Source organism: Vulpes vulpes, chromosome 10, assembly GCF_048418805.1.
Source record: "Vulpes vulpes isolate BD-2025 chromosome 10, VulVul3, whole genome shotgun sequence".
NCBI classification, from domain to species: domain Eukaryota; kingdom Metazoa; phylum Chordata; class Mammalia; order Carnivora; family Canidae; genus Vulpes; species Vulpes vulpes.
The window spans coordinates 10,854,012-10,863,472 of record NC_132789.1 but is presented as its reverse complement, the minus strand read 5'-3'; the positions used below and the strand labels follow the sequence as shown (position 1 = coordinate 10,863,472).

General features: G+C 55.4%; 1 protein-coding gene across 2 annotated transcripts; it reads left to right on the top strand.

The window, feature by feature from the left end:
* The first annotated feature begins 866 nt into the window (after positions 1 to 866).
* On the top strand, positions 867 to 9,160 carry SDS (serine dehydratase). 2 transcript variants are annotated; one of them, XM_026018836.2, is made up of 9 exons: positions 867 to 1,063; positions 2,623 to 2,743; positions 4,294 to 4,448; positions 4,816 to 4,855; positions 5,110 to 5,249; positions 5,347 to 5,438; positions 5,910 to 6,137; positions 7,687 to 7,811; positions 8,470 to 9,160. In XM_026018836.2, the coding sequence occupies exons 2-9, from the start codon at positions 2,674 to 2,676 to the stop codon at positions 8,673 to 8,675; spliced, it is 1,056 nt and encodes a 351-aa protein (XP_025874621.1). In that variant the 5' UTR covers positions 867 to 1,063; positions 2,623 to 2,673; the 3' UTR covers positions 8,676 to 9,160. The 2 variants fall into 2 exon arrangements, with proteins under 2 accessions (XP_025874621.1, XP_025874622.1); XM_026018837.2 differs by lacking the exon at positions 2,623 to 2,743 and having other exon boundaries at positions 900 to 1,063.
* The last annotated feature ends 301 nt before the right edge of the window (positions 9,161 to 9,461 follow it).

The following is a 9,461-nucleotide window of genomic DNA, read 5'->3' as shown; positions in this document are numbered from 1 at the left end:
GGTGGGACAAAAGGGCTTTGTTGAGGGAAGCAGGAAAAAGATCCTAGCAGATGTGTGCGGGCACACCACCGCTGTGGACAAACAGACGCCTGCACACAGCCAGAGACAGGGGGCTTGGCATGGGGCAGGGAGTGAGTTCAGGTGCATGTGATGATGAAGATGATGATGATGATGGCTGCTAACACCGAACATTCGCTCAGTTCCAGGCCCCGTACACACACATGCATTATCATGCCATCTAATGAGGGACATCCCATTTTCATCCCCATTTTACAGACGAGCAAAGGGAGGCTCCAGGAGGCAAACTGACCTGCACCAGGCCACACAGCTAGTAAATGGCAGAGCTAGGATTTGAACCCTGAGCCACCTGGGTCATACCCATTAAGCCATCTGCCCCTTCAAGACAAAAGAATCATAAAGGATGACAGGAGAAGGTAATTCACATTGAGGCAGGCCCACTGGGTTCAAATACCTGCTCACGTCTCTTACTCTCTGGGTCTCAGCCTCCCTTTTTGTAAAACAAGGATGATCCTAGGACCCACTTCCTCCCATGGTTCGTTTCCTGGGTGCCTACTATGTGCCAAGCACATGCTAGTGACATGAAGTGCAGCGTCTCCCACCATCCCCCTGCAAACTCTTGGGAACAATCCTGGGGAAGCCGGTATTATTCCCACTTGCCAGTGAAGACGCTGAGAATGGGGAAGGGAAAGGGTGAATGAGGGGAGAGAGGAGAGGAAGCTGCCAGCAGGGGAAGCACAGCCAGCTTCCCTCTCTCCTTCTGGAAGCCCCAGGGCCACAGGCCAGGGGGCGGGCCTGGTGGGGGTGTGGCCAGCCCTGGGTCCCCATTGGCTGCTGGGCGGCGCCCTGGGAATAAAGCTGGGAACCAAAGACCCAGACCCAGACCCGTAGGCCCTGGGACGATCCAGCAGACATTCTAACTGTCCATCTACCTCCATCCGTCAGAGGACCATCTGTCCAGTCTATACATCTAGACCACCTCCCGTCTATCCCTCCTCGGCTTGCTCCCTCTGCCTGGGCGGCCCAGCTTCACTACCTTGGTCAGGTAAGTACCCCCTCCTCAGCCCCACCCCAGACTGGAGTGCCTGTGGAATGCCAGGAGGTTCCAGGAGAAGAGGAGGGGGTAGAGTCAGTTGAGCATAAAAACCCATGCTTTGAAGCCAGACTGGCTGGGTCGGCATCTAGCTCTGGGCCTCAGTTTCGCATTTCCCTAAAATGGGAACAATAACTGACCCTTCCTCATCGAGCTGTTGTAAAGATGAAATGAGATCATGCATTTAAAATGTCCAGTCCATGGACAGCCCGGGTGGCTCAGGAGTTTAGCGCCTGCCTTCAGCCCACGGTGTGATCCTGGAGTCCCAGGATCGAGTCCCACATCAGGCTCTCTGCATGGAGCCTGCTTCTCCCTCTGCTTGTGTCTCTGCCTCTCTCTCATGCATAAATTTTAAAAATCTTTAAAAAAAAATAAAATAAAATGTCCAGCCCAGATATAATAATAGTTCATTTTTATTGAGCTCTTGCTATAAGCCAAGTGAGAGGGGGAGTGACTTCTGACCAGGAGGGAACATTAGGTAGACAGCAGCTTCTAGTACCCTCTGTCCTCTGTGTTTGGCAAAACCTCAGGATGTTATGCTGGAGGGAGTGGTGACCATAGGGGGTCCCTACCCCTCCCCTGAAGGCATTGCATGGTGCAACCAGAGGTGGAGGAGGCTTCCCAAATCCACCCAAAAGGGGTCTTGTGGGGGTTGCCTCCCACTTCCAGCCAGGACAGCTCTTTGAGGCTGGGGCTTGGCAACGTGCACAAGGTCCACTCAGCCAGAATGAGGGTGCCCTTGTTTCAGAGATAACCTCCAGAAGGTTCATTAAAGTTAATTCAGACAGATATGGGATGCTCCCGTATTAGAGTGCCTCTCGTCCCTGGCTTTTGCTCAAGAGATCCTAGGGGAGAGATGGTATCTGTTGAGTACCTCTTAGGCCCCGAATGTCAGTTAATTCAGACAGACATGAGCGATCCATATTTGGGGGTGCTAAGAGTGGTGGAGTGGTCAGGAAGCCTACCCCTCACTTCTGACCAAGGCATATCTAGCCCAGTGTGGGAGTGGCAATGGCCAAGGGCTAGGGCGGCACCAGATAGTGTCATTGGAAATAGGGTGGGAGGTAGAAAAAGGGAGCCAGTCTTGCTTGGCCTTGTGGGATGGGGGAGGTGGTAGTGGTGGGGGACCAGAGAGGTGACTTACCCAACCATCTGCAGATCAGTTCTGGTTCAGCCCAAGTTGGGGAGAATCAGAAGAAGAGGAGAAAAAAGGGCTGCATGTATGTGGCCAGACTCCGGGCCATGGCAGCTTCTTCATCACCCAGAGTCAGTCCAGACCGGGAGGCCTGAGCCATGCCCATGTGTCCTGGAGACAGCTTAGTTCAGGTGCTGGACTGTCTGAATTCAAATCCTGCCTCCCCCACTCACTAGCTGTGTGACCTTGGGCAAGTCACATTAATATTCCGATCCCTATTGCTATGTGACAAACTGCCCGAAGGTATAGTGACCAAAAACAACAGCAATCATTGTATTGTTGTCTCATGGCTCTGGGGCTTAATTGGGCTCTGCAGGCAGTTCTCGCTGGACTCTCTCAGGCGGCTGCAGCGCGACAGTGGCTGGTGATGTCCCAAGGTCACACACACACACAGACACCTACCCGTCTCGCAAGTGACGCTGGCCATCAGCTGTCAGGTAGGGGCACCTCCATATGGCCTCTGCATGAGGCCTAGGCTTACCCGCCTCACGGCAGCTGGGTTTTGGGAGAGAGTTGCTCAAGAGAAATAGCCAGGTAGGGATCCCTGGGTGGCGCAGCGGTTTGGCGCCTGCCTTTGGCCCAGGGCACGATCCTGGAGATCCGGGATCGAATCCCACATTGGGCTCCCGGTGCATGGAGCCTGCTTCTCCCTCTGCCTGTGTCTCTGCCTCTCTCTCTCCCTCTCTCTCTCTCTGTGATTATCATAAATAAATAAAATTAAAAAAAAAAAAAAAGAGAGAAATAGCCAGGTGGAGGCTGTGTCCCCTTCTGTGACCCAGCCCTGGGTGCGGGGCTGCCCTGAAGCCGGCTCACACAGGCTCTGGAAAGCGGACTGTGCCATCTCTTCCCAGCTCCACACTCATGCCATCGTGTTGGTAGTGTGAACGCGGCCTTGGTGAAGCTTATGTACAGCACAGAGGTGCACACACTACAAATCAGGGCTTTATTTTATCTTGGAGAGTAAACATTTTTACCAGCACTTTGCTGCTTGGAAGCCACATAGTGTCACTGCAGCCACAGACACCCTCTGCCCCTCCAGGGCTCATGTGGAGGAAGCACAGACCCCACCTCTCACTGAGAAAAGCAGTCGCATTGTAAGAGATGCGTGTGGGATGGGGAGAGCTTGCAGTGGCCATCCCGGGAAACACAATCCGAGCCTTTCTCCTCATCAGGAGAATGGGATGATAAGGCACCTCCTAGGAAGGCTAAAAGGATTAAATGAATTAATATCTGTAAGGCTTAAAGCATTGTGCGGCACGTGGTGATCACTTTAGAAGTGATTATCACATAATATAATGATTATAAAAAGTCTCTCTAACTGGGTGCGGGGCTTTCCAAAGGTTAGTATGAAAAAAAATGCATGTATCTAAACAGATAATCCCTAAACACGACAAAACATTCAAACAGTACAAAAGGGATGCTGAGTGCCAGCTCTCCCCAGAAGCCCTTTGCCCTAACAAGTTTCTTGTGCGTATCCTGAGATGGCCTATGCACACAGAAGCTTACGGATTATGTACATGGTGGGGGCGTCCCCATATTTTTTTCACAAATAGACTCTCTCTGCTATCCTGCCCCTTCTTTACCACTTAAGCATCTTGAAGCTCACTCTGAATCAGCACCTGCAAATCCATCTCCACCTCCTGCCCCTGGAAAGGTGCAAGGTCTGAATGTTATTTCTAATGTTCACAGCTTCCCAGCGTGCTGTGTGCATGGGGTGGGTGGCGGTGGTGGTGATGGTAAGAATCCTTGTCCCCATTTTACAGATGAGGCAGCTGAGGCAGACGGGGGGATTGGTTGTGTGATGTCACCTGGTACGTAGGTGGCTCAGTTGAGATTTGAATTCAGGTCTCCAGGATGCTCCTTATCTGGGCTCTTTCCTCGGCTTCGTGGGCAGTGAGGGGAGGAGTCACTCAGAGGCACACTGAGGGCTGTATGGCAGCGGTTGGCTCTCCTGACCATCTGGGTGTCCTTCCTTCCTTCCTCCCAGCGATGACGCCTGGGGAGCCCCTGCACGTGAAGACCCCCATCCGTGACAGCATGTCGCTGTCCAAAGTGGCAGGCACCAGCGTCTACCTCAAGATGGACAGTGCCCAACCTTCAGGCTCCTTCAAGATCCGGGGCATTGGACACCTCTGCAAGATGGTACAGGAGGGCTCCGCAGCATCTGAGTGAGGGTGGCATGTCCTTTATCCTCAAAGGACAAGGCCAGTGTTGTGTGCTCACTCTCACAAAGCCCTTGTACCTGCCATTAGCACTCCCTCTAGGAAGGGGGGCCACCCAAGGGGGTCTCCTTATGGGCTGAGCCCAGAGCCATCATTTGCCTGCTTCCCCTCACCCCAACCCTTCCCTGAGCCAGTCTCCGGGGCGGGGCGATGTCATCTGAGAGGCTAGGGCAATACAAAGTCCTTGTGAAGGAAAGAGGGGCTGGTGTGTATTGGAATCACTGGAAAGCACTCCGGACAGGAGAGCTGTCTGGGCGGTGGCCTGACCTCCCCTCTTGTCTCCACAGTGGGCTGAGCAAGGCTGTGAACATTTCGTCTGCTCCTCGGGTGAGTGGCCCGCATGCTTCCTCCTGTGCCCTGCTGTGTGTCCCAGGCCAGGCACCCCCCGCCCCGCCCCGGGGCCTTGGTTTCCGCAGCAATGAGCCATTACAAACATCTGCAGCGGCCCCAATTTGGACCTCCGGGGGAGGCGAGCTGTCACTCAGGGAGGTGTGCAGAGCCCCAGGGTTGGGGGTGAGCAGGCCCAGCTGGGCTCCCAGGCCTTCCTGCACTGACATACTCTCCACCCCCATCCCTGGCAGCGGGCAATGCAGGCATGGCAGCCGCCTATGCTGCCAGGAAGCTGGGCATCCCTGCCACCATCGTTGTGCCCAGCACCACCCCTGCCCTCACCATTGAGCGGCTCAAGAATGAGGGTGCCATAGTCAAGGTGGTGGGTGAGGTGAGTACCAACCCAGGGCAGGGGCCGCGGAGGGCACCCGGTGGCTGGGCAGGGTCTCCAGCCCCTCACCCCCTCCAACCTCCCTGTGGTCTTGCAGATGTTGGATGAGGCCTTCGAGCTGGCCAAGGCCCTGGCCAAGAACAACCCTGGCTGGGTGTACATTCCTCCCTTTGACGACCCCCTCATCTGGTATGTGGAGCCCAGAGTCCCCTGGTACAGGTGGCGTTAGAGAAAGGGGAGGTGAGCCGAGGCCGGAAGGGAGCCAGTAAAGGGCTCTCATGGGCAGGTGACCGCTGGGGTCCCACTCGGGGCCCCTGGGAGCCAGTGTGGAACCCAAACCAGAATTATTCCACCTGCGGGAAAGCGTGCTGGGGTTTATACACCAACTGCCACCATTCTGGACTCCCGCAGACATTGGTTGAGCTGCTTTCCAGGGGTGTCCTCTCCTGCCACAGTTGTAAGCAGCTCCGGTGGCCAGAAAAAGCCTTTGGGTAGTCATGCAGATGTTGGCAGCTGGAAGTCGGGGTGGAGTTGGGGAGCAGGCAACTAGCCCAAAGCCCATCAGCTGCCTGGGAGGAGGACAGGTGGCACCTCCAGGACCCCTGCGTGGTGTCTCCAGGGAGCCCAGCCCTGACCTGTGCCCCCTCCCCACCTCCCCAGGGAAGGCCACACTTCCATCGTGAAGGAGCTGAAGGAGACCCTGAGTGCAAAGCCAGGGGCCATCGCGCTGTCAGTGGGCGGCGGGGGCCTGCTGTGTGGAGTGGTCCAGGGGCTGCAGGAGGTGGGCTGGGGGGACGTGCCTGTCATCGCCATGGAGACCGCCGGAGCCCACAGCTTCCATGCTGCCACCACTGCTGGCAAGCTGGTCTCCCTGCCCCAGGTTACCAGGTGAGCAGAGGGCCTGCCTCTGTCGGTGTTCGGTAAGCCTTGGGGAGCCCGCCTCGGTGTTGGCTGCAAGGTAGACAGACCACCTCCATGTCAGTCCCATTTTACAGATTAGGAAACTGAGGCTTTGGTCACTTGCCCAGAGCCACAAGCCAGCAAGTGGTACTGCTGGGACTGAACGCGACCGAGTCTACGTGACTCAGTACCATGAACATTACACTCCTCACATGAAGAGGCCAATATTACGCATTTATTGAGTTTCCTGCAGCAGGGATTTACACACCTCGTTGATTTGCCAACCATTTACTGGGCCCCTAAAATGTGCAAGCGGTGCTGATCCTGGGGACAGAGTGGTGAATAAACACAGCCCCGGGCCCCAGGAGCTCATATCCCAGCCCCAAACCTTTGAGAGATGATACTTAAGATTAGGTTTGGCGGGGATCCCTGGGTGGCTCAGCGGTTTAGCGCCTGCCTTTGGCCCAGGGTGCGATCCTGGAGTCCTGGGATCGAGTCCCACGTCAGGCTCCTGGCATGGAGCCTGCTTCTCCCTCCTCCTGTGTCTCTGCCTCTCTCTCTCTCTCTCTCTCTCTAGGTCTATCATGAATAAATAAATAAATCTTAAAAAAAAAAAAAGATTAGGTTTGGCACATTATACAAGAACCCCAAAGAGCAGTGACTTAAACCAGATTCAACTTTACTTTCTCTTATATAAAGTGAAAAAAAAAAAGCCTAGAGGTAGGCGGTCCAGGGCAGCTCCATGAAGCCAGCGGCCCAGGTTCGTTGCGTTTGTTCTCCACCCTCCTTATCACGTAGCCCTATGGCCCAAAATAGCTGCTCGTGTGCCGACTATCACACCCATGCTCGTTCTGGCAGGAGGAGCCCCCTCCCTTTAAAGACAGGCATAGAGGACGCCTGGGTGGCTCAGCGGTTGAGCATCTGCCTTCCGCTCAGGGCGTGATCCTGGTCCTGGGATCGAGTCCCGCCTCGGGGTCCTTGCGGGGAGCCTGCTTCTTCCTCTGCCTGTGTCTCTCATGAATAAATAAATCTTTAAAAAAAAAATAAAGACAGGCGCAGTACTGCCACTTACCTCTCATTGGCCAGAACTTAGTCGTGTGGCCACGACTACGGCAAGGGAGGCTGGGAAATATCTTCCTACCACGTCTCCACATGCAGCTAGGATGGATACTGGGTAGACAAGTCCTTACCGCAGGTAGGGAAGACTGAGCCCACGTAAGAACTTCTGGGCTCCTGAACCTGGCACCTGGGAGCTACCATGTTGGGCTCTGATCTTGCAGGGTTGGGATTGAGGATAACTGTCGTGTGCCTATCATGTGCCACATGCTGGGCTTAGGGCTAAGGTGGTTCAGGCCCCAGGGGCTCCCCAGTGAGCTGGGAATAGAACCGGTGATGACTCCAGGGAGAGGGGGGAGAAAGTGAATGCACTGATTAGGAGTGCAGGTCCTGGAGTTACATGGATCCTGCTTGAGGATCTTTCTCCTGCCTCCTGTTTTTGCCCCATTCCCGTCCTCTTCTCTGTCCCCACCTCTCCCAGTGTGGCCAAGGCCCTGTGCGTGAAGACTGTGGGGGCTCAAGCCCTGAAGCTGTTTCAGGAACACCCCATCTTCTCTGAAGTCATCTCGGACCAGGAGGCTGTGGCCGCCATTGAGAAGTTTGTGGGTATGTTTCAAGACCTGACCCCCTGGCTTGGGGATTAACTGGCTGTCTGCTCAGTGGCCTAAGAGATCCCATTCGCTGTAAATTTTCTTCATCGTCCTATCTCCCCATCCCTTCCTAGAACTTCCCACCATGAAAGATAATACAATGCAGCAGTAAAAATAGAAAGGCCAAAGCCACAAGTGAAGAAACCTGATAACCATGACAGCAGGGAATAATAACTGTTTAAAATGCTGTGAGCTTCCTGGTAGCCAGGGTGAAAAAGGAAAATACAGGCCTCAGGGTTGGCTTCAGAAATAGTCTGTAACTAGGCTGGACTCCTAGGTTCAGTCTAGGACAGGGGTGGGGTGCATGCATATGTGCGCGTGCACACACATACACCACAAAGGTAGCACTAACACTGCCAGTTAATCTCCTGTGCCAGCAGTCAGTTGGGCTAACCAACCACAGCAGTCTTGCTCAAATGATGACTCAAGCCTTCTCAACACAGTGCTTGGGCAGTTACAATCATTTCATCAGTGCGAGCACCCGAGATGAGACCTCGCCTCGGAAGGTCAATCTAGCATAGTGACGGGAGGTGTGGCCCGGACCCAGTCTGCGGCCCTGCCGTTCCCTGGCAGCCTGCACCCAGGCCTCACCCTCACCACCCCTCCTCCGGCAGATGACGAGAAGATCCTGGTGGAGCCCGCCTGCGGGGCAGCCCTGGCCGCCGTGTACAGCCGCGTGGTGCAGAAGCTGCAAGGGGAGGGGAAGCTCCAGGCCCCGCTGTCCTCCCTCGTGGTCATTGTCTGCGGGGGCAGCAACATCAGTCTGAGCCAGCTGCGGGCCCTCAAGGAACAGCTGGGCATGAACGGGCTGCCCAAGTGAGGGCCCCCGCCTGCCTGCCTCCACTCCCAGGGGACCCCTGGAGGGGCTGGAGTTTTATCCAGGCCTCGATGCAAATATTATTCTTGTGTCTGCCTGTGAGCCTGTGGCCCGGACCAGCCAGTTCCCTCCTCGTTCCCACGAGCCCACCCTGCCAACAGGCTGCAGCTCCGAGGCGGAGCCGGGTTGGCAGCCAGCAAAGCTGTGAACTGAACCTCTCTGGTACCTGTGCAGCGGCTCTGTCCCTAGCCACCATGGCTAGGTGACAGCCGCCCGTGTCCCATACCAGGTCCCCGGAGCAGGGAGGGCAGAAGGGACGGGGACCACTGCAGGACGGGCCTCCTTCCTGGAAGGCGCACAGGGCAGTGGGCCCAGACTGAGAACCATCTGTCCTCTCCCCACAGGAAGCCCAGCCCGGCCCCGCCCTGTCATTTTTCTAATTGTTGATTTTTTCATTTAAAAAGAAAAAAATATATTTATGAAACAAAGATCCTTTGAGCTCCTTCATCATTGTCTGCCTCCCCCCTTCCCCTCCCCCCACCTGCCTGCTTGCAGCCCTGGCTCCCAACATTGAGCACCCTGTGCCCTGACCCCTGGCACCTGGGAGACCAGGACCCTGCTCCCAGCTGGGCTTGCATGGCCAGAGGCAGAAAGCAGGAAGCAAGAGAAGAGGCCAAACGAGATTTGGGGGGAAGGGTTGCCTCCCCTGGAGACAGAACCAACCCTCAACCCGAGAGGCAGATGAGGCTGGAGTTGTTCTGACATGAAGTCCTTCCTGATATCAGAATG